Below are 22,998 nucleotides of genomic sequence, written 5' to 3' on the forward strand. Positions count from 1 at the left end.
AACATTTGAGATGATTTGCATAGGGGTGGCTGATCGTTACAGCGGTTCTGACATAAACGCAAAAAAAAAAAACACCCACATGTGACCACATTTTGGAAACTACACCCCTTAAGGAATGTAACAAGGGGTATTGTGAGCCTTAACTGCCCCACATGTGGATGTAAAGTGCTTTGCGGGCGAACTACAGGGCTCAGAAGAGAAGGAGCGCAATTTGTCTTTTGGAGAAAGAATTTGGCTGGAATTCAAGGCCATGTGCGTTTACAAAGCCCCCATGATGTCAGAACGGTGGAACCCCCCCCCCCACATGTGACCCCAATTTGGAACTACACCCCTCACAGAATTTAATAAAGGGTGCAGTGAGCATTTACATCCCACAGGTATTTTTTTTTTTTTTTTATATACTTTATTGAGTAAACAGACCATACATGAATTAATAAATATTATAGACAATAGATTTCAATACATACTTTGTGCATCCCCTCTTAAAACCAAGACAACTGTATAACCCCCCCACCTCCCATCCCATTTTCTCCTATTACTCTATTTACCCAAATAGTTAATTTGGGTAAAAAAACAGCATTTTAGTGAAAACATTTTTTTATTTATTTACACATCCGACTTAACGAAAAGTCGTAAAACACCTGTGGGGTGTTAAGGCTCACTGTACCCCTTGTTACGTGCCTTGAGGGGTGTAGTTTCCAAAATAGTATGCCATGTGGGTTTTTTTTTTGCTGTTTTGGCACCACAGGGGCTTCTTAAATGTGACATGCCCCCCAAAAACAATTTCAGCAAACTTTGCTTTCAAAAAGCCAAATGTGGCTCCTTCTCTTCTGAGCATTGTAGTGCGCCAGCAGAGCACTTGACGCCTGCATATGGGGTATTTCCATATTCAGAAGAAATGGGGTTACAAATTTTGGGGGGCATTTTCTCCTATTACCTCCTGTAAAAATGGTAAATTTGGGAGAAAAACAGCATTTTTGTGGAAATTTTTTTTTTTTTTCATTTACACATCCGAATTTAACGAAAAGTTGTCAAACACCTGTGGGGTGTTAAGGCTAACTGTACCCCTTGTTACGTGCCTTGAGGGATGTAGATTCCAAAATAGTATGCCATGTGTTTGTTAGTTTTTTGCTGTTATGGAACCATAGGGGCTTCCTAAATGTGACATGCACCCCTAAAACCATTTCAGCAAAATTCACTCTCCAAAATCCCATTGTCGGTCCTTCGCTTCTGAGCCCTCTAGTACTTTACGTTCACATATGAGGTATTTCCTTACTCAAGAGAAATTGGGTTACATATTTTGGTGGGCTTTTTCTCCTATTATCTCTTGTAAAAATTCAAAAACTGGGTCTACAAGAACATGCGAGTGTAAAAAATTTAGATTTTGAATTTTCTCCTTCATTTTGCTGCTATTCCTGTGAAACACCTAAAGGATTAACAAATGTTCTGAATATCATTTTGTATACTTTTAGGGGTGCAGTTTTTATAATGGGGTAATTTATGGGGTATCTCTAATATGAAGACCCCTCAAATCCACTTCAAAACTGAACTGGTCCCTGAAAAAACATTTGAAAATGTTGTGAAAAATTGGAAAATTGCTGCTATACTTTGAAGCCCTCTGATGTCTTCCAAAAGTAAAAACATGTCAACTTTATGATGCAAACATTAAGTAGACATATTGTGCATGTGAATCAATCTATAGTTTATTTTGAATGTCTCTTTTAGGGATCGACCGATATTGATATTTTAGGGCCGATACCGATAATCTGTTGAAGTTAAGGCCGATAGCCGATAATTTATACCGATATTCCGATATAAATTATCGGCTATTTCTCTCCCCCCCCCCCCTGAAGCCGCTGCAGATCATTGATTTAAAGTGGGCGCTTTAAATCAATGAACTGTAGCGGCTTTTGCGGTGCCAGAGACCGCCGCCGCCACTTGCTTCTCTCCCCCTGCCTGTATAAAGCCCCCCTGACTTATAATACCCCCTGTCCTGTGCCCGTCATATAATGCCCCATGTCCTGTGCACCTCACATATAATGCCCCCTGAGGGTGCAGAACAGGGGGCATTATATGTGAGGGGCACAGGACATGGGGCAATATATATGAGGGGCACATGTCAGGGGGCATTATATGTGGGGGCACATGATGGGGGCATTGTATGTGAGGAACACAGGACATGGGGCATTATATGTGTGGGGTCACAGGACAGGGGGTATTATGTATGAGGGGCACATGACGGGGGATTATATGTGGGGGCACCCCTGTCATGTGCCCATATAATGCCTCCCTGACTTATAATACCCCCTGTCCTGTGCCCCTCACATATATTGCCCCCTGTCCAGTGCCCCTCACATATAATGCCCCATGACCTGCCACCTCAGGGGCCATTATATGTGAGGGTACAAGACAGGGGGTATTATAAGTCAGGGGGGCATTATATGGGCACATGACAGGGGGGGCTGTCATGTGCCCCCACATATAATCCCCCCTGTCCTGTGTTCCTCACATAAAATACCCCCCTGATATGTGCCCCTCACTTAAATTTGCCCCCCTCACTTATAATTTGCCCGTCCATCCATACAGCGCCCGAGCAGTGCTCACCTTTCTCACGCTGCTACGTTCCTGTACTGTGAGTGAGAGCTGCAGGGACGTGATCTCCGGGCGCCGGCGCGATGATGTGATGTCATCACGCCGGCCTGCCGTGGATCAGGGGCATCGCTAGGTTTACAAAAGATCCGGGGCACTGGCCATGGCTGAGGGCAGAGCCACAAAAGGAGGGATCATAGGTGGCGGAGTCACTCGGCAGGGTCACTCAATTTACAATATACACTATATACACAGTGTACAGTATATGTCTGTGTACTTCCTTGCTTCTGTGCTCCAACCACTGCTCCTCTGGTCTGCAGCCTATGGGCCATAGCAGTAGGTACCCGGACCAGAGGAGCAGTGGTTGGAGCTCCAAAGGTAGCATGCAGCTGCTGCATCATCACCGTCCTGTCCAGGGCCAGAGTGGGACCTAAAATAGGCCTGTGCATATTGGACTATGCAGCCCTTTTTTTGTGGGGGACCCAGCAGTTGGACTCCCACCAAAATAAAATGGGCTGCATGGTGAAATCTCCTTGGTTCAAGTGGCTTTTCAGCTGTTGCAAAGGAAAAACTCCCATCATCCATGGAAAGCTTCAGGCATGATGGGAGTTGTAGTTTTGTCACAGCTTGAGAGCCACTTATGAGATGAGAAACAGGCAGACTATACAATGGTTTGACTCACAGGAGATGTCTTCTCTGCTGTCTTTTCTTTTTTTCTTCATCTGGTCCAGATGCCAGGTCTTCTTCCATCTTCTCTGCAGAGTTAACGCTTGGACATCATTGGTTCCTCATTTTGTCAGCAGATTCTCATTGTCTGTATGAAGACAATAATCATTGTAATCCTGCCAGATACTATTATGGGGGAGATTCATCAAAACCTGTCCAGAGGAAAAGTTGCTGAGTTGCCCATAGCAACCAATCAGATCGCTTCTTTCATTTTTAACAAGGCCTCTGCAAAATGAAAGAAGCGATCTGATTGGTTGCTACGGGCAACTCAGCAACTTTTCCTCTGGACAGGTTTTGATGAATCTCCCCCTATGCCCTTAAATATAACCCTGCCAGACATCATGCCATACACTGTTTCATCTGTTTGGCAGAATCCCACCCTTGTGGTGACCTCCCCCGGACCCCTAAGTCCCCCCCCCCCCCCCCCCAGACTCATCTTTGTCCTCATCTTTCAGACCTCTAAGGGCTTGCCCACACTGCGGACATTCAGTCGGCAGAATTCTGCCTGCAGCAGGCGCCACCTAAGTCCTCAGTGATAGGACCACGCTGACAGCAATGCAGTGTGGCAGAATAAACATGTTCATTCTTTGGGAAGACGTCCATTGCGCCAGCATAATTCCACTGTGGCAATTCCACAGTATACACAGAGAAACAGAATCCCATTTTAAACAATAGGACTCTGCTGCTAGTGGATTTCCACAGTGAAATTATGCCAGCCGAATGTCCGCAGTGTGGATGAGCGCTTAGTCCCCCCAGACCTCTGAGTTCTCCTCCAGATCCCCTTTTCCCCTTGTTAGGAACCCTTAGTCCAGTGGTGTCCAAACTGTGGCCCTCCAGATGTTGCAAAACTACAATTCCCAGCATGCCCGTTCCATTGGCTGTCCGGGCATGCTGGGAGTTGTAGTTTTGCAACATCTGGAGGGCCACAGTTTGTACACCACTGCCTTAGTCACTCTCAGACCCTCTGTTATCCTCCTCCAGCCACTAAGTCCCCCCCAGATCCCTATGTCTCCTTCTCCACCACACTTTTCTGCCCTCCTCCCTGACTCCTCTATAATTATTAAAACTTCTTCTCTGCCATCAACCACACACACACACAACACACACACACCTCTTTGATGCTTTATTATCTTCTAACCCCCCCCCCCCCCCCTGTGATTTTCTACACTCCAATTACAGCCCCCTCCCTCATTCCATACTGCTCTTTCTCTCCCCCATCCTCCTTTTCACCCACCTTCGCACCTTGTGGGGAGGACAGCTGAAGCAGCTCTGTGGCGGCGGGATGCCCTCCTCCTCCAGGCAGGGTACGGACCGTGACGTTAGGTGCGTGCCTGCGTCGTGTGCTGCGTCCCTGCCTGTTAACTCATCGCTGGTGTAATAAAGAAAACTGTGTCCCTGTAGCAGAATGTGACTCTCCTCCACAGGGACACAGTTTCCTTTATAACACCGGCCCGGAGCGAGGTCCCCTTCAGTGCCAAAGGGGAGGAGAGCGGCGAGGTCCGCATATGCTTTATTAAAAGAAAAAGTGCAAGGGCAGATGAACGGCCCCTGTAAATATGCCACTAACGCCTCCTTTGCTGATATATGGGGCTCAGGCCCCGGATAATTTGACCTAGGGATGCCCCTGCCGTGGATGGCAGCGTGAGAAAGGTGAGGGAGTGGAGGAGCGGGACAGCTGACAGCTCCTGCTCCACCGTGCTGTCAGCTGTCAGGCAATTGCTCCGCACGGCAAAACAAGGCGTGCGCACGAATCGCGGTACTTCAGTCCCGGCCTGAAGTTCAGGGCCGGGACTGAAGTCCCGCGATTCGTGCACACGCCTTGTTTTGCGCATTATCGGCACGTTAGAAGCCGATACCGATAACGGCCGTGCCGATAATCAGTCGATCCCTAGTCTCTTTTCCTCACAAGCAGAGAGCTTGAAAGTTAGAAAAATGCTAAATGTTCAAATCGACGAAAATTTACCACTATGATAAAGTAGTTTTATATGTCACGAAAAAACTATGTCGGAATCAACTACAAAAGTAAAAGCATCCCAGAGTTATTAATGCTTAAAGTGACAATGGTCAGATGTGCAAATGCTCTGGTCCTTAAGGCCCAAATGACCTTGGTCCTTAACCCCTTAAGGACTCAGCCCATTTTGGCCTTAAGGACTCAGACAATTTAATTTTTACGTTTTCATTTTTTCCTCCTCGCCTTCTAAAAATCATAACTCTTTTATATTTTCATCCACAGACTAGTATGAGGGCTTGTTTTTTGCGCGACCAGTTGTCCTTTGTAATGACATCACTCATTATATCATAAAATGTATGGCGCAACCAAAAAGCACTATTTTTGTGGGGAAATTAAAACGAAAAACGCAATTTTGCTAATTTTGGAAGGTTTTGTTTTCACGCCGTACAATTTATGGTAAAAATGACATGTGTTCTTTATTCTGAGGGTCAATACGATTAAAATGATACCCATTATTATATACTTTTATATTATTGTTGCGCTTAAAAAAAATCACAAACTTTTTAACCAAATTAGTACGTTTATAATCCCTTTATTTTGATGACCTCTAACTTTTTTATTTTTCCGTATAAGCGGCGGTATGGGGGCTCATTTTTTGCGCCATGATCTATACTTTTTTTTGATACCACATTTGCATATAAAAAACTTTTAATATATTTTTTATAATTTTTTTTTAAATAAAATGTATTAAAAAAGTTGGAATTTTGGACTTTTTAAATTTTTTTTCGTTCACGCCGTTCACCGTACGGGATCATTAACATTTTATTTTAATAGTTCGGACATTTACGCACGCGGCGATACCAAATATGTCTATAAAAAATGTTTTTTACGCTTTTTGGGGGTAAAATAGGAAAAAACGGACGTTTTACTTTTTTATTGGGGGAGGGGATTTTTCACTTTTTTTTTACTTTTACTTTTACATTTTTTTACATTTTTTTTTACACTTGAATAGTCCCCATAGGGGACTATTCATAGCAATACCATGATTGCTAATACTGATCTGTTCTATGTATAGGACATAGAACAGATCAGTATTATCGGTCATCTCCTGCTCTGGTCTGCTCGATCACAGACCAGAGCAGGAGACGCCGGGAGCCGCACGGAGGAAGGAGAGGGGACCTCCGTGCGGCGTTATGAATGATCGGATCCCCGCAGCAGCGCTGCGGGCGATCCGATCGTTCATTTAAATCGCGAACTGCCGCAGATGCCGGGATCTGTATTGATCCCGGCACCTGAGGGGTTAATGGCGGACGCCCGCGAGATCGCGGGCGTCAGCCATTGCCGGCGGGTCCCTGGCTGCGATCAGCAGCCGGGATCAGCCGCGCATGACACGGGCATCGCTCCGATGCCCGCGGTTATGCTTAGGACGTAAATGTACGTCCTGGTGCGTTAAGTACCACCTCACCAGGACGTACATTTACGTCCTGCGTCCTTAAGGGGTTAAGGGGTTAAAGGGGTATTCCAGGAAAAACTTTTTTTTTTTATATCAACTGGCTCCAGAAAGTTAAACAGATTTGAAAATTACTTCTATTAAAAAATCTTAATACTTCCAATAATTATCAGCTGCTGAAGTTGATTTGTTCTTTTCTGTCTGGCAACAGTGCTCTCTGCTGACATCTCTGCTTGTCTTGGGAACTGCACTGAGTAGAAGAGGTTTTCTATGGGGATTTGCTTCTACTCTGGACAGTTCCCGAGACAGGTGTCATCAGACAGAACTTAAGGATTAAGATTTTTTAATAGAAGTAATTTACAAATTTGGTTAACCCCCCTGATTGCCCCCCATCCCTGGGTATTACGGGAAAAATTCTATGGTATTTGATTTACCCTCTTCTTGACAAGGGATATCATCTGTATATAGATAATTTTTATAATAGTATACCCCTCCTAAAGTCCCTTGCTGCAAGGTCCACAGTAGCTTGTGGAACTATTAGAAAAAACCAAAAGGGCCTCCCAAAAACCTTGCTTGCCACACCGCTGCCGAAAGGGCAAAGTAGGGCAGTTTGCAGAGAGAACCTTCGCTTTCTGAAATACCGGGACAAAAGAGAGGTTTTAATTCTGTCCTATATTCATCCAGATGAAAGCAGAACTGTTCCTGTGCCAATATCAATACTGGACTACATCTGCTACATGGGTGGGGTGGACCTCTCGGACCAAGTCATCAAACCCTACAGTGCCATGCGGAAGACCAGGACATGGTATAAAAAGCTGGGAGTCCACCTCATCCAGATTGCATATTATAATGCTTATGTAGTGGCACGAGAGGCAGGGAACAGTAGCTCTTTCCTGAACTTTCAGGAAAAAGTAATAAAGGCCCTTATCTTCGGCCATTCTAGAGAGGATGCCTCCGTTTCTGGCGTAAACATCAGCCAAATTGTTCCCGTGCAGCATTTCCCCTCAGAGGTCCCCTCAATAGAGAAGAAAATGAGACCACAGAAGCGGTGTCGGTTGTGTGCTTATAGAGGGATAAGAAAAGAAGTCACACATGAGTGCAACACGTGCCCCTCCAAACCTGGCCGTTGCATGAAAGAATGCTTCCAAATTTACCATACATCCTTAGAATTTTAATTTTCCCCTTCTTTTTAGTCTTTTATATGCCATTTGCCATTTTAAATAAATTTTCTGTGTTTTAACTCGTACATCCCCCTGAAAATGTTATTAAATTCCCCCCTAATCTCACTATACCACTAGATGAATACATAGACGGTTGTTCCCTTCCAATTGGTCACATTAAATTACAGTATGTGTAAAACAACGTTCACATTAGAAATTCTCACTATACCACTAGATGAATATATAGAGGGATATGTATATTTCCCCTACAATGCTCTCATATGCGGCTTTAGACAGTTTGTGGACAGATACGTGTCACCGAAAGGCCTGGGTTCGGTGAAGGAAAACCGAAAGTTTTGTGTGTCAGTGATACTATGTTACTGACACATCCTAGTTGTAGTATAAATGGTTTTAACCCGCTTAGTCAGGGTCAGTTTTCCTGGAGTGGCCAATGGATGGGTGGGTGGTCACTCCTACGTACCAGATGAGGCTGGCTTCAGGCTCTATAAAGCCTGCGCCTGCAGGCCTATGTGTTCGGCTGCTGGTGGAATGCTAAAAACCATGTTGTGAGTAGCCCATGTTACTTTTGTGTGTTTAATGTACAGGGGCACTTAGTGTGTCTCTGGTATGGTGAGGGTCGTTCCTTGTTTAGGTAGAGCTCAGCCATGCAGGTTTTTATTTTGTACATTTGGCCTGACATTAAGGCCATTATTTTTCTGATGACATTTAAATAAGCTTAAGGCTGGGTTCACACTACGATTTGAACTACGGTTCCCGTATACGACTGGGAGGAGGGGTTGGCGGGGCTTAATCGCGGTGCCGGCACTTAGCCGTATAGGGGAACCGTATTTAATGTATGTCTATGAGCCGTCCGGAGTGAACCGCAGCCTCAAGACGGCTGCGTTTTCGTCCGTATGCGGTTTCCCGACCGCAGGCAAAAACGTGGTCGACCACGTTTTTGCCTGCGGTCGGGAAACTGCATACGGCCAAAAAAGCAGCCGACCGGAGGCTGCGGTTCACTCCGGTCGGCTCATAGACATACATTAAATATGGTTCCCCTATACGGCTGAGAGCGGGCGCCGCGATTAAGCCCCACCCACCCCTCCTCCCAGCCGTATACGGGAACCGTAGTTCAAATCGTAGTGTGAACCCAGCCTAAGCACAGTCTTGACTTGAATTTTACCTACAGTGTTCCTGTCTTTACACGTTGAAGTCTAGACCGTCAACAAACGTTTGCTGCTATCCTTTCAACACAACTTAGACATCAAAAATTCTCACTATACCCCCAGATGAACATATAGAGGTATATTCCTTTACAATTGGTCACACTAAATTGCAATATGTGTAAAAAAGCATACACATTAGAAATTCTCACTATACCCCTAGATGAATACTTTACATGGTATAAATGTAGAAATGTGACCAAAAAAAGCGCTAAACTGGCATTTTGCCAAATTTTGCTACTAAAATTTGATTCATACATTTTTTGACCAGTTTTTATGACATGTCATGCCGTATAAAGCTGTTATCTTCATTATTCGAACGGACATAGTTCTTTATGTTTGGAGGATATCTGAGTCATGATCAATACAGAATGGGCTTGTTCATGGTTTTGTGCCATTTTTTAGGCATTTTTCAATACCTGATGAAACCGAATAGTATCCTTTTCTGTCGACGTGTGGTTGACATTGCCATGTCTGCAGGTGATTGGTTGTTTTGCACACATTTCGGTTTCTACCTTGCCGGGCAGGAATCTGTTATAATGTACCAATGTCAACTGGCACATTTGTCCCTTATATAGGGATTAATGGGGCCAGAAACACATACAACCAGTCCTGTATAACCAAAAATAAAATATGTAGCCCTGTTGCAGTTCTTTTATCCCCAGGGAATAAGCTTAAATGTTGTTTCCTCCATGTCCAAAATGTATTTCCCTTCACTTCAACAGTGAAGTGTAGTTTTTTTTATGGCTTGACACAGTTTTTGGTCAGCTGCATAATTAGCATGATATTGTCATATTTACACGAACACAAAGTTAGTGCCATTAATTTTAACTGACGCTTTTGTTTGATCCCCATTTTTTTTTAGTTTAAGACGAAAAATATTTCCCTGTATTTCTTAAACAAAATCAACAGCACTATAAATACAGACGTGCTTTAAAAAAGATTCCTGTTCCTTTCATGACAAATCTCAATAATCAGAAATGAGCTCACTTATCGGAGTATTACGTCATTTGCAAGTTCAAATCCTTGGCTGGCATGCAGTGGGACCTTCTCAGTCCTAACATGTGGCAAAAAGCTGCGAATGACCATATATGGGGTATTTCCTCACTTAGAAGAAGTTTGGTTACAAAGTTTGATAGATTTTTCTCCTTTTACCCCTTCAAAATGCTAAATATGGGGTTACACCAGCATTTTAGTGTAAAAGAAGCTCATTTTTCATATTTAGGACCCTCTGTTGCAAACATTTGTGGGGTATAAAGGCTCAATGAAGCTGATTGTTACATTCCCTGAAGGGTTTAGTTTTCAAAATGCTGTCACATGTGGGGGGGTTTCCATTGTTCTTGCACCATGGGGGCTTGTTAAACACGACATGGCCCCCGACTTTTATTCCAGCCAAATTCTCTCTCCAAAAGACCAATGTTGCTCCTTCCTTTTTGAGGCCTGTAGTGCGCCCTCAGAGCACTTTAAATCCACATATACGGTATTTCCATACTCGGGAGAAATTATGCTTGAAATTTTTTGGGGGGGGGCTTTTTTTTTTTCCTTTTACCTCTTTTGAAATTGCTAAATTTGGGGTTACAAAAAAATCTAATTTTCCATATTTATGAGCCACTGTCCCAAACATCTGTGGGGTATAAAAGCTCACTGAATGTCTTGTTACTTTCCTTGAGGGGTTTAGTTTCCAAAATGGTGTCAGATGTGGGGTATTTCCGCTGTTCTGGCACCATGGGGGCTTTGTAAACGCACATGGCCCCCAACTTCCATTCCAAACAAATTCTCTCTCCAAAAGCCCAATGGCACTCCTTCTCTTCTGAGCATTGTAGTGCACCAGCAGAGCACTTTACATCCATACTCAGAAGAAATGGTGTTACAAATTTTGTGAGGCTTTTTCTCCTATTATCCCTTGTAAAAATGAAAACTTTGGGGTAACACCAGCATTTTAGTGAAAAAAAATTTAATTTTTAATTTTCACATCCAATTTTAACAGAAATTTGTCAAATACCTGTGGGGTGTAAAGGCTCACTATACGTTCCTTGAGGGGTCTAGTTCCTTGGTACGTTCCTTGAAGGGTCTAGTTTCCAAAATAGTTTGCCATGTGTTTTTTGTTTGCTGTTCTGGCACCATAGGGGCTTCCTAAATTCAACATGCCCCGAAAAAAAACATTTCAGTAAAATTCTCTCTCCAAAATTCCATTGTCGCTCCTTCCCTTCTGAGCCCCCTAGTGCACCCACAGACCACTTTACATCCACATATGGGGTATTTCCTTACTTTTGGGGGCATTTCTCTCCTTTTACCCCTTGTAAAAATTCAAAAACTGGGTCTACAAGAACATGCGAGTCTAAAAAATGAAGATTTTCTCCTTCATTTTGCTGCTAATCCTGTGAAACACCTTAAGGGTTAACACCTTTTCTGAATGTCAATTTGAATACTTTGAGGGATGCTGTTAGGATTCGGCTAGCTGGATGTGGATCCTCTGTGTCAGCGAGGGATTGGCGTGGACCGTGTCGGTGGACCGGTTCTAGGTTGCTACTGGTTTTCACCAGAGCCCGTCGCAAAGCGGGATGGTCTTGCTGCGGCGGTAGCAACCAGGTCGTATCCACCGGCAACGGCTCAACCTCGCTGACTGCTGAGAAGGCGTGGGACAGAAGGACTAGGCAGAGGCAAGGTCAGACGTAGCAGAAGGTCGGGGCAGGCGGCAAGGTTCGTAAGCAATAGCAGAAGGTCTGGAAACACAGGCTTTGGACAACACTAAACGCTTTCTCTGGCACAAGGCAACAAGATCCGGCAAGGAAGGAAAGGGAAGTGAGGTTATATGGACAAGGAGCAGGTGGAAGCTAATTAGACTGATTGGGCCAGGCACCAATCACCGGTGCACTGGCCCTTTAAATCTTAGAGAGCTGGCGCGCGCACCCTAGAGAGCGGAGCCGCGCGCGCCAGAACATGACAGCCGGGGACCGGGACGGGTAAGTGAGTTGGGATGCGATTCGCGAGCGGGCGCGTCCCGCTATGCGAATCGCATCCCCATCGTGAATGTCAGTGCAGCGCTCCCGGTCAGCGGGTCTGACCGGGGCGCTGCAGAGAGGAGAACGCCGCGAGCGCTCCGGGGAGGAGCAGGGTCCCGGAGCACTCGGCGTAACAGATGCAGTTTTCATAATGGGGTTATTTATGGGGTATTTCTAATATGAAGGCCCTTCAAATCCACTTCAAAACTGAACTGGTCCCTGAACAATTCAGATTAAGAATTTTTTTTGAAAAATTGGAAATTGCTACTGAACTTTGAAGCCCTCTGATGTCTTCCAAAAGTAAAAACATATCAACTTTATAATGCCAACATATTCCTTATAAGCAGACAGTTTTAACGTGAAAAAAAAAATTGCAAAATTTTCACATTTTTCATAATATTTTTGCATTTTTCACCAAGAAATGATGCAAGTATCGCCGAAAATTTACCACTAACATAAAGTAGAATATGTCACAAAAAAACATTCTAAGAATCAGAATGAAAAATAAAAGCATCCCAGAGTTATTAATGCTTAAAGTGACAGTGGTCAGATGTGCAAAAAATGCCCGGGTCCTTAAGGTGAAAATGGGCTTGGTTCTTAAGGGGTTAAAGGGAATCTGTCATCAGCATCACCCGCACTAACCTATTGTTATAGGCTTGTAGTGCAGATGACTACAGTGGTACTTACTGTTTCAAGATCCATGCCTCCTTTCTGCCAATATCCTTTTTTCTTAAAATGCTAATACAGGAGCCTGGTGCATAGGGGGGGGGGGGGGGGGGGTGTTTCCAAGCCCTGAGTGCATGGTGACATCCTGTTTAATTCTTCATAGGAAACACTTCCTCCGCTGTGTTGATCCTCCTATGCTGCAGAATGGAACTACACTCTGCATCTAACTTCTCTCCTCCACTGTGAAGCCTCTCTCACGAGAAGAGAAATTTTAGTTTGTGTTTCCAGAGGAGAGGGGTTAGGTGCTGAGTGGAGCTCCATTCTGCAGCATAGGAGGATCCACACAGGGGAAGAAGCGTTTACTATGAAGATTCAAGCCGGACGTCACTGTCCACCTGGGGCTTAGGAATGACTCTACATGCACCAAGCTCCTGCATTAGCATTTTAAAAGAGCAAAGTCGTCACAAAGGAGGCATGGAACTGAAAACGGCAAGAAACTTTGTCATCAGTGTCACCTGCAATACAAGCCTATACCAGTAGGTATAGGCTTGTAAAATGTTAGTTTTGCATTTTCATTTTTTCCTCCTCAAAAGGCATAACTTTTTTTTTTTTTTCAATTAACTGACCTCTATGAGGGCTTGTTTTTTTGTGCAACCAATTGCACAAAATGGCAACTTTCATTTTACCAGAAAATGTATGGCACAACCAAAAAAATATTATTTGTGGGGGGAAATTAAAAAGACCACAATTGTACAACTTTTAGGGGGTGTCATTTTTATGCAATGCACTTTACGGTAAACCTTTCTTTATTCTGTGAGTTAATACGATAAAAAGTATACCCATGTTTATATGCTTTACTATTATCATGCCGATGACAAGAGCTGCAGCTCCTACAAAGTGCCGACTGCGGGGGCTGTGCTATATGTGCGATTTGTGGCTATGGAGGATGACAGAGGGGGGGAGGGATTTGTGTCTATGGAGGAATGCAATGGGTTGGGGGGTGAATTTGTGTCTATGGAGGATGACAGGGGGGTGGATGGATTTGGGGCTTGGGGGGTGGCTGCATAGTGTGGATGATGACAGGGGCTGGGGGGGGGATCGCTGCGGAGTGTGCATGATGACAGGGGCTGCTGCATTTCCCACCCTAGGCTTATACACGAGTCAGTACGTTTTTTTATGTGGTAAAATTAGGTGCCTTGGCTTATATTTGGGTCGGCTTATACTCGGGTATATACAGTACATATTTTTCCATATACAGGGATGTATGATCTATAGTTTTTATTGGTACCATTTTAGTTTTTGATCGCTTTTTATTAATTGTTTTTCAAGTTCTTTTCTTTTTGAATTTCTTTTCTGTCTGACCACAGTGCTCTTTGCTGACACCTCTGTCAGTGTCAGAAACTGTCCAGAGCAGGAGAAATTCCCTATAAAAAACCTTTCCTGGTCATGACAGTTCCTGACATGGACAGAGGTGTTAGTAGAGAGCACTGTGGTCAGACAGAAAAGAAATTCAAAAAGAAAAGAGCTTCCTGTGGAGCATACAGCAGCTGATTAAGTACTGGAAGTATTAAGATTTTCAAATAGAAGTAATTTACAAATCTGTTTAACTTTCTGGACCAGTTGATTAAAAAAATGTTTTTCCACAGGAGTACCCCTCTTACCCCTTGCCACAGAACACCGTTTATAAATGGCAGCACGGCAGGGGTATGAAGAGAGCTCAGGAGCTGAGTTCGCATCATACCCGCACGGTTCTGGCTGCTATCAGGCCGATGTCTGGCATTTACTTTTTTGACGCCGCGATCAAAGTTAATCACGGCGTCTAAAAGTGCCTAAACCTGTTCTTCAGTGGAGCTGATTGGGACCATTGCGGGGACCATCGCGATGTCCCGATCATCTGTACAGACGGAGGGAAGCCTTTTACCACCTTCCCTGCCGTCCGATCAGTGCTCCTATGCTGCAGCCAGCTATTGCAGGCTGGAGCAATGGAGCGCCAATAACGCTGATCAATGTCACCCGCCATTGCCACCCTCTCATCATCCCCCCATGTCTCATCATTTCCCCATGTCATAGACCACCACTAGCCATACAGACATTAAGCATTTAGTGCCTCCCCCAACCATCATTTCCCCCGTCTCATCATCCCCCACCCTGTCTCATCATGCCCCCGATCATTACCACCTCATCATTTCCCCCTGTCTCATCATCCCCCCACCCTATCTCATCATGTCCCCTGTCATTCCCCCCTCATCATCCCCCCAACCTGTCTCATCATGCCCCCCAACCTGTCTCATCATCCCCCGATCATTCCCCCCCTCATAATTTCCCCGTCTCATCATCCCCCCATCATGTTCCTCCTATGCCAGTGGTCTTCAACCTGCGGACCTCCAGATGTTGCAAAACTACAACTCCCAGCATGCCCGGACAGCCAACGGCTGTCCGGACATGCTTGGAGTTGTAGTTTTGCAACATCTGGAGGTCCACAGGTTGAAGACCACTGTATATGCTATTCTTCCACTTTCCTTACCTGGCTGCGCTTCGGCTGTCTTGCGGGCTGCGGTCAGTGAAGCAGATGAGTGACGTCCTCTCCCGGCTCCTCTGCGCGGCATCAGGGATGTCACTTTTCGGCGGCGACTGCAGGAAATGAAAAGTGACATCACTGATGCCGCGCAGAGAAGCCGGCAGAGGATGTCACTCATCTGCTTCACTGACCGCAGCCCGCAAGACCCCCTGCCCGACCTGCCGAAGCGCAGCCAGGTAAGGAAAATAAACAAAACTATGAAAAGCAGGGAAAGGGGGAATGATGAGGGAGGGGGAGGTAAGAAAAATGAAAAGTAAAACTGTCACTTGTTTTCTCCCGCACTATCCACAGGTACTGGTGGATAGTGCGGGAGACGCTGATTAAAAGGTTGGGCAGATCCGAACAAGGTAGGGCTCATTTTAATCAGCGTCTCCCGCACTATCCACCAGTACCTGTGGATAGTGCGGGAGAAAACAAGTGACAGTTTTACAGAGCAGGAAGGAGACGCCGCTGGTCACTGATTTAAAGTGGCCGCGGCCGTGCTGCTAATACTTAACAAGCAGCCGCTGCTGCGGCCGCTTTAAATCAGTAACCAGAAGACTTATCGGCGTATAACACGCAGGCAGGCTTTTTGCCTTAAATTTAAGTTTTAAAAGTGCATATTATACGCCGATAAATACGGTATATGTCAAATCTTATTCTTTGCGTATACTTTATCGTTTCGGTTTATATTCAGTTTTTCTCACTTTATATCAGTGTGCACTTTTCTCCTTGTATCCATATTCAGCTCCTAAAAAAACCTGAGAGGGGAGATGAAATCATTAGTGAGAAACAAAAGGAGAAAGTAGATGACATTGACCATGAAGATTCCAAATGGGAAAAATCATCTGGAAACAATAAAGCGAGAACATTTGAAAATTTTGTGAAAGAACTAAAGGAAAAGTAAGGATACATTATGTTACTTTTTCCCTGGGTCCAACATAAGGGGAGTGGCTTTAGTAAACGGGGGGTTTGATTTAACTGCAACACAACTGCACAACATTATGATGCACAATTCTGGTTTGAAGTAAGCTATCTAATAGTTGCCTAAACGAAACGCTCTTTTTCATGAGCCGATGGAGGAGAAGGTAACTATTGATAATTGTTTACTGAGCCTTTACACTGCTCGATCCAAGGATTGCTGGGTTTTGTGTGTGGCCCTATTAAACTTCTTTATTGTCAGCCACACACACTTTATTTACACAAGTTCACTGGCCCTTTTACCTAGGTCAATTATCAGGAATGAACATTGAAACAAATGTTCATTTGCCAGATAATCGGCCAAAGTAAAAGTGCTTTACAAAACTGTCTAGGTTTAAACTATCTCAGAATCAGACAACTTTAGTCAATTTGGTCTAGTACGGAAAAAAAGACTAGTAGAATCTACGACTTTCCCGTATGAAACAAACATGTAAATATAAGGAGGCCCTAAATGCATTGCAATAATAAACTGTTACTTACCTCCCCCTCCATTCCCTCGCTGATCCCCCAGTCAGTGCCCGGTGTTACTTCAGCAGCTAATGTGACCACTGCAACCAATTATCGGCTGAAAGGTTTGATGGTGTGTTCATTAAAGTTTGGTAGCTAGTTGGTCTAAATTAGTATAGCATAAAATATATTAGGCCAAGTTCATGCACTGTAGCAGAGTTCCATTGATTTCAATGGGATTCTGCTACACTGTTCACACAGCAGAACTTCCGCGCCAGATGTTTCTGCCACGGAAATCCCGATTTTGGCATCTGCAGAAAGAATAGTCATGACCATTTTATTTTTTTTGCAGAGTCTGCAAGGAAATACATTGCTGTCTTTGAGACAGTGCATTTCCAAGTGGTCCAAGCACTTGCCAGATTGGGCAAATGTGTGGAATGTCTGCCCGTCTATCCTGTGGACATTCCACACAGTTTCCTAACATGTGAACAAAGCCTTAGAGACAGTTCTCAGCTACATGGATTTTTAGAAAATTATTAGTCAATTTAAGAAATAATGGTCATATTCTGGTTGTAGGACACAAAATGGCAGTGATAAGGAACAGAGAGATATGGAAAAGAGATACAGAGATAAAGATCAAGAAAGACAAAGGTATCATCGAATGGATGATGGCAGAAAACCAAGAAACCACTATGAGTTTGACAAGTTTCTTAGAAGGAATGAAGATGACCAGAAGTGGGGAAAGGGATTCAGCCAAGATCGGGCCAAGAAAGGGAGCCACAACAACAGCTATGCAGCGGATGCTGTAGACAAACTGGGTAAAGAGGACAAGTGTGATGACTTGGCATCCAAAAAGGAGCGCATAAGAAATAAGGTTCTTTTATTCTTTTAGGATCATTTTTCATTAGCTAAATATGCCCCCTTTAAAGAGTGTTCTTTATGCACCAAGTATAAAGCATAAAGAAGCACATATACACGAATATCGTACAAGTAACCTTATTGATGATTTCCATGTATCATCTTTCTGCATTCAGTTTCAGTTGTCACTGTAATCATGCTGGTGCAGAGTCCTATAAGGCTGAATGTTCTTTCAAAGGCCTTACCAAGGGGCTATATCTTAGTGATTTAATTCTTACCTTGGTATCAACTACCAGTGACATTGCCCTGTGTATATGTGAGCAGGACAGTCCTAGGACAGTTCTATTTGCCAGAAAGTAAGTAAAATGTTACATTTTAGTTCCTGAATTTAAGCACATTACAGTTCACCCTTTACTTCCCTTAACGTGTACCTGTACTTTAAAAAAAAAAAAAAAGTTTTAATCCTGCATAGTTTTGTTAAATTGACCCTAAGCAGTAGTATGTAATTTTAGTTTCTCTTGAGAATCTCCTTTACAGTGCACAGTTATTTCTCATTCTTTCCATTTCAGGTGGCAGAACCAAAGCTGGGCTCTTTGCCAGTAGTACTCACACAGACTTCCTTTCCCTTACTTCTCTGGCCAATCACAGGACAGCACCTACTCCTCTTGTTATGCCATGAAATAGTGCTGGAGAATGAGCATTGGAGTGAACAGGCTGGCAGTTTACAGGAAGATGTTTTACAGTACAGCACTATAGATGGCATGTGGAGGAGAAGGGAGTTATCAATGGACCGGCTTTAAGCGGTGCTATGTAAAAATAAAGAAACCATATCAGCATCACAGTAAGGCAGGGGTTACCTCACAAAATCAGTGCTGGTCTAAGCAGTAAACTGCTGCAGATGCTGATGATTATGACAAGCTAAAGTGGGGGTGGGGGAGGCAATTACATAAAGGAAGGGTTATATCACAAAAGCATCCCTGGTCTAAACATTGAATTTATGATGATGATGACAAGCTACACAAGTGATATCTACAGCTGTCCAGAATTATATGGTTATCAGACATATGAGTGAAACCTTGATTTTACCTTTCAAGCACGGAGTGGGCCCACTGTATGAGGCAGACAGGCACAGCTTGCATGCACACAGCCTCTCTCCCCCTGCATAGCACTAGCCAAGTCACTCCCCACTTTCAGTATTCTGTCTTGGTCGCTCTGCTACTAGTGAAGTTTTTAGGAAAGTGAGACACCTAGTGGTGAAGAATTTAGGGCTTTTTGTCTTGGGTTAGGAGTCATTTGTGTTCATTGTAGTAATTTTAAACATGTTAGAAATCACCTAGACTATCAAATGAAGGCAAGTTGTTACATTGACCATTTGATCTGTGAAGTGTATATGTTCAAACCTCCACATATTGCTAGAAAGAGCTGGGAGAAGTACACAGCTAAGCACTTCTCTCCCCTTCTCACTCTTTGCTGCACAAGACGGGCTTCAATAGAGCTTCCTTAGAGTTTTGTGTAGTGACGAGTGAGACAGGGAGAGAAGCGCTTTGCTGCATACTTCTCTTGCCTGGTCCTGGAGATCGTTGGGGGCCTTAACACCTAAAGACCAACTGAACAATACTTTCGATATGTTTTTTTTTAGGTAACAGGGACACTTAACCCCTTAACGACGCAGGACGTATATTTACGTCCTGCGCCGGCTCCCGCGATATGAAGCGGGATCGCGCCGCGATCCCGCATCATATCGCGTCGGTCCCGGCGCTAATCAACGGCCGGGACCCGCGGCTAATACCACACATCGCCGATCGCGGCGATGTGCGGTATTAACCCTTTAGAAGCGGCGGTCAAAGCTGACCGCCGCTTCTAAAGTGAAAGTGACCCTGCTGCTCAGTCGGGCTGTTCGGGACCGCCGCGGTGAAATCGCGGCGTCCCGAACAGCTGATCGGACACCGGGAGGGCTCTTACCTGCCTCCCCGGTGTCCGATCGACGAATGACTGCTCCGTGCCTGAGATCCAGGCAGGAGCAGTCAAGCGCCGATAATGCTGATCACAGGCGTGTTAATACACGCCAGTGATCAGCATAGGAGATCAGTGTGTGCAGTGTTATAGGTCCCTATGGGACCTATAACACTGCAAAAAAAATGTAAAAAAAAAGTGTTAATAAAGGTCATTTAACCCCTTCCCTAATAAAAGTTTGAATCACCCCCCTTTTCCCATAAAAAAAATAAAACAGTGTAAAAAAAATAAAAAATAAACATATGTGGTATCGCCGCGTGCGTAAATGTCCGAACTATAAAAATATATCATTAATTAAGCCGTACGGTCAATGGCGTACGCGCAAAAAAATTCCAAAGTCCAAAAAAGCGTATTTTGGTCACTTTTTATATCATTAAAAAATGAATAAAAAGTGATCAAAAAGTCCGATCAAAACAAAAATCATACCGATAAAAACTTCAGATCACGGCGCAAGAAATGAGTCCTCATACCACCCCATACGTGGAAAAATAAAAAAGTTATAGGGGTCGGAAGATGACATTTTTAAACGTATAAATTTTCCTGCATGTAGTTATGATTTTTTCCAGAAGTGCGACAAAATCAAACCTATATAAGTAGGGTATCATTTTAACCGTATGGACCTACAGAATAAAGATAAGGTGTAATTTTTACCGAAATATGCACTGCGTAGAAACGAAAGCCCCCAAAAGTTACAAAATGGCGGGTTTTTTTCGATTTTGTCGCACAATGATTTTATTTCCGTTTTGCCGTGCATTTTTGGGTAAAATGACTAATGTCACTGCAAAGTAGAATTGGCGACGCAAAAAATAAGCCATAATATGGATTTTTAGGTGGAAAATTGAAAGGGTTATGATTTTTAAAAGGTAAGGAGGAAAAAACGAAAGTGCAAAAACGGAAAAACCCTGAGTCCTTAAGGGGTTAAACCTATTTAGTACTCTGAACATCTAGAGCTCAAATGTGATGCCTGGTATTTAATTGTTTAGCTTCAGACCATCATAAAGTTTCTGTGTCCAATCAAAGAGCATCTCTCCATCTGAAGGACCAGGCTTATTTGTGCATTGCATTCATTTTTCAGCAAACATAGTATATAAGACTTAATAACATATATTTCAAGGTCTTTTAGTATAATACCTTAAAATACACTGATCACAGATGTAATTACAGAAATTATCTTCTTCCTGTGGGTTTTGTGTTCTTTTTGTGGGTGGGTGAGGTGCCTTATTTTAATATAGGTCTGTGTTTCTTAGAGTTTTTTGTTTCGATAAATTATTTTCATATATTGTTAATAACATCTGTGATCAGTGTATTTGTATTATCTTCACTGCACAGAATCCTTTACCATTATTTAGGTAATTTATTTTCCTTCAGTATAAGTAAAGAAAACAATATGCAGTTACTGAACATTATATATAGATTTAAAGAGTACCTGTCACCATAAGTTTTTTTTCCATGTCCTAGGGACATGTCTTAAGCTATTATTGGCCAAGTAAGGTTTCAGACCACTGTTGAGTAGAATGAGCGCTTTTCCTCCCATCCTTTGTCTATGTGAGCAGGATGGTCCCATAGACTTACATTGTCAATCCATCCTGGTCCTGAGCTGGGAAAAGTATGCTAAGCGCGCACTTCTCTCAGCTTGTTGTAGTGATCGTTTGGACTTTGAGCACTCTTACCTTGAATGATAAAAACATTTGCTATGTCCCTGACATATGAAAAGTTTTTCACTATGACAGTTACACTTTAAAACTTTATTTGTATGTCTGAACTGTATTCAGCTATCAAACAAATTAGAGTTCACTATAAGTTACAGTAAATATAAATGAAAAATCCATTCAGTAGCAAAAACTTTTCAGAATAGTTCCCAGTGATCTTCAATATGCTATGGCTCTCATTTACTAAGAAAATCGGGTTGTAAGTCTATCTTGCTTTCTTACCCGACTGCTTTTTTCCCCTGGTATTAATTATTATGTTGCATCCTGTTTGTCGCACGTGGGTTTTGTTGGTTTTGGTTTCCAACTCCTCTGAGCTGTCGGGGAAAAATCCACAACAATTCAACACATTTGGGTTGGAAACCTTTATAAATACGTGTGAAAGCTCAGAAATGTTGGGTTACGCCCCTTTTTCGGGTTTGGGAGAATCCACATTGGGTCCGTCGGGAAAAATTTTTGCATCGTGTCGCAGACTGGCGCACGATGTCTGTGACATGGCGCAGACAAAGATGCGCCAAAAAAACCCGACAAAACAAGTCGGGTTTACAATGGTAAATGGGGGCCAATGCCTTTTTTTTCCAGGCGGTACTGTTTTCTTCTAAAAGCAGCACCACACTTGTCTGCAGGTTGCGTATGGTATTACAATTTGGCTACATTCACTCAATGAAACTGAGCTACAAAACCACACTCAACCTGCAGATAAATGTGGTGCAGTTTGTTTATGAAATCAGCTCTGTTTTGCTGGTTAAGCCCTTTAAGGATATGTTCACACTGAGTAATTAGCGTGGGATTCTACACACTTGCGCATCGGAATTCCGCGGTGTGAACGCCTAACATTAGTGTGAATGGGTCTTCCACAGGCCCGTTCACACTGCGGAATTTCAGCGGCGGACTGTAGCCGTCAATGGTGACAGCGCGGTCCTACCGCCAAGGTATTTCGGCGGTCGTTGCCTGATGGAATCTCCGCTTGCGGAATTCTGCGAGTAGAGATTCTGTTCACATTACTCAATGTGAACATACCTTAAGAAAGAGTATTGCTGAGGTCTTGTTTTCATAAGATTTAACCTCTTAACGACAAAGGACGTATATTTACGTCCTTGGCCGGCTCCCACGATATAACGCAGGGTCACGCGGTGACCACGTGTCATATTGGGTCAGTCCCAGCATGTAACTCATGCCGGGACCCGGGGCTAATAGCGCGCGGCAGCGATCGCGGTGCCGTGCACTATCAACCCTTTAGACGCAGCGTTCAAAGTTGAACACCACATCTAAAATGAAAGTAAAAGCTTCCCAGCTGCTCAGTGGGGCTGATCGGGATCACCGCAGGGAAAATGCAGTGTCCCGATCAGCTAGGACACGAGCGGAGGTCCTCTTACCTTCCTCTGGCGCGTCCGATCGGTGATTGATTGCCCCAAGCCTGAGATGCAGGCTTGAGCATTCGACCGCTGATAACACTGATCAATGCAAAGCTATGGCTTTGCAGTGGTCAGTGTATAAGATCAGTGTTTGCAGTGTTAGAGCCCCCTATGGGAGCTATAACACTGCAAAAAAAAGTTAATAAATGTCATTAACCCTTTCCCTAATAAAAGTGCAAATCACCCCCGTTTTCCCATAAAAAAAAAAACATGTAAATAAAAATAAATATAAACATATGTGGCATAGCCGCGTG

At 43.7% G+C, this 22,998-nt stretch overlaps 1 protein-coding gene across 7 annotated transcripts in view; it reads left to right on the forward strand.

Annotated features, from left to right (window-relative positions):
• The window catches only part of UPF3A (UPF3A regulator of nonsense mediated mRNA decay), a 64,506-nt gene that overhangs the window by 39,762 nt on the left and 1,746 nt on the right, over positions 1-22,998 (forward strand). For 3 of the 7 annotated variants that reach the window (XM_056555995.1, XM_056555994.1, XM_056555999.1), the window contains 3 exons: positions 16,073-16,227; positions 17,329-17,626; positions 18,180-18,451. In XM_056555995.1, coding sequence (XP_056411970.1) covers positions 16,073-16,227; positions 17,329-17,626; positions 18,180-18,410 — 684 coding nt within the window. In that variant the 3' untranslated portion in view covers positions 18,411-18,451. Of the gene's footprint in view, positions 1-16,072; positions 16,228-17,328; positions 17,627-18,179; positions 18,452-22,998 lie in introns of those variants that run through there. The other 4 variants (XM_056555997.1, XM_056555996.1, XM_056555998.1 and 1 more) reach the window with 4 other exon arrangements.

The sequence above is a fragment of the Hyla sarda genome, chromosome 2 (assembly GCF_029499605.1).
Source record: "Hyla sarda isolate aHylSar1 chromosome 2, aHylSar1.hap1, whole genome shotgun sequence".
In the NCBI taxonomy this organism is placed as follows: Eukaryota; Metazoa; Chordata; class Amphibia; order Anura; family Hylidae; genus Hyla; species Hyla sarda.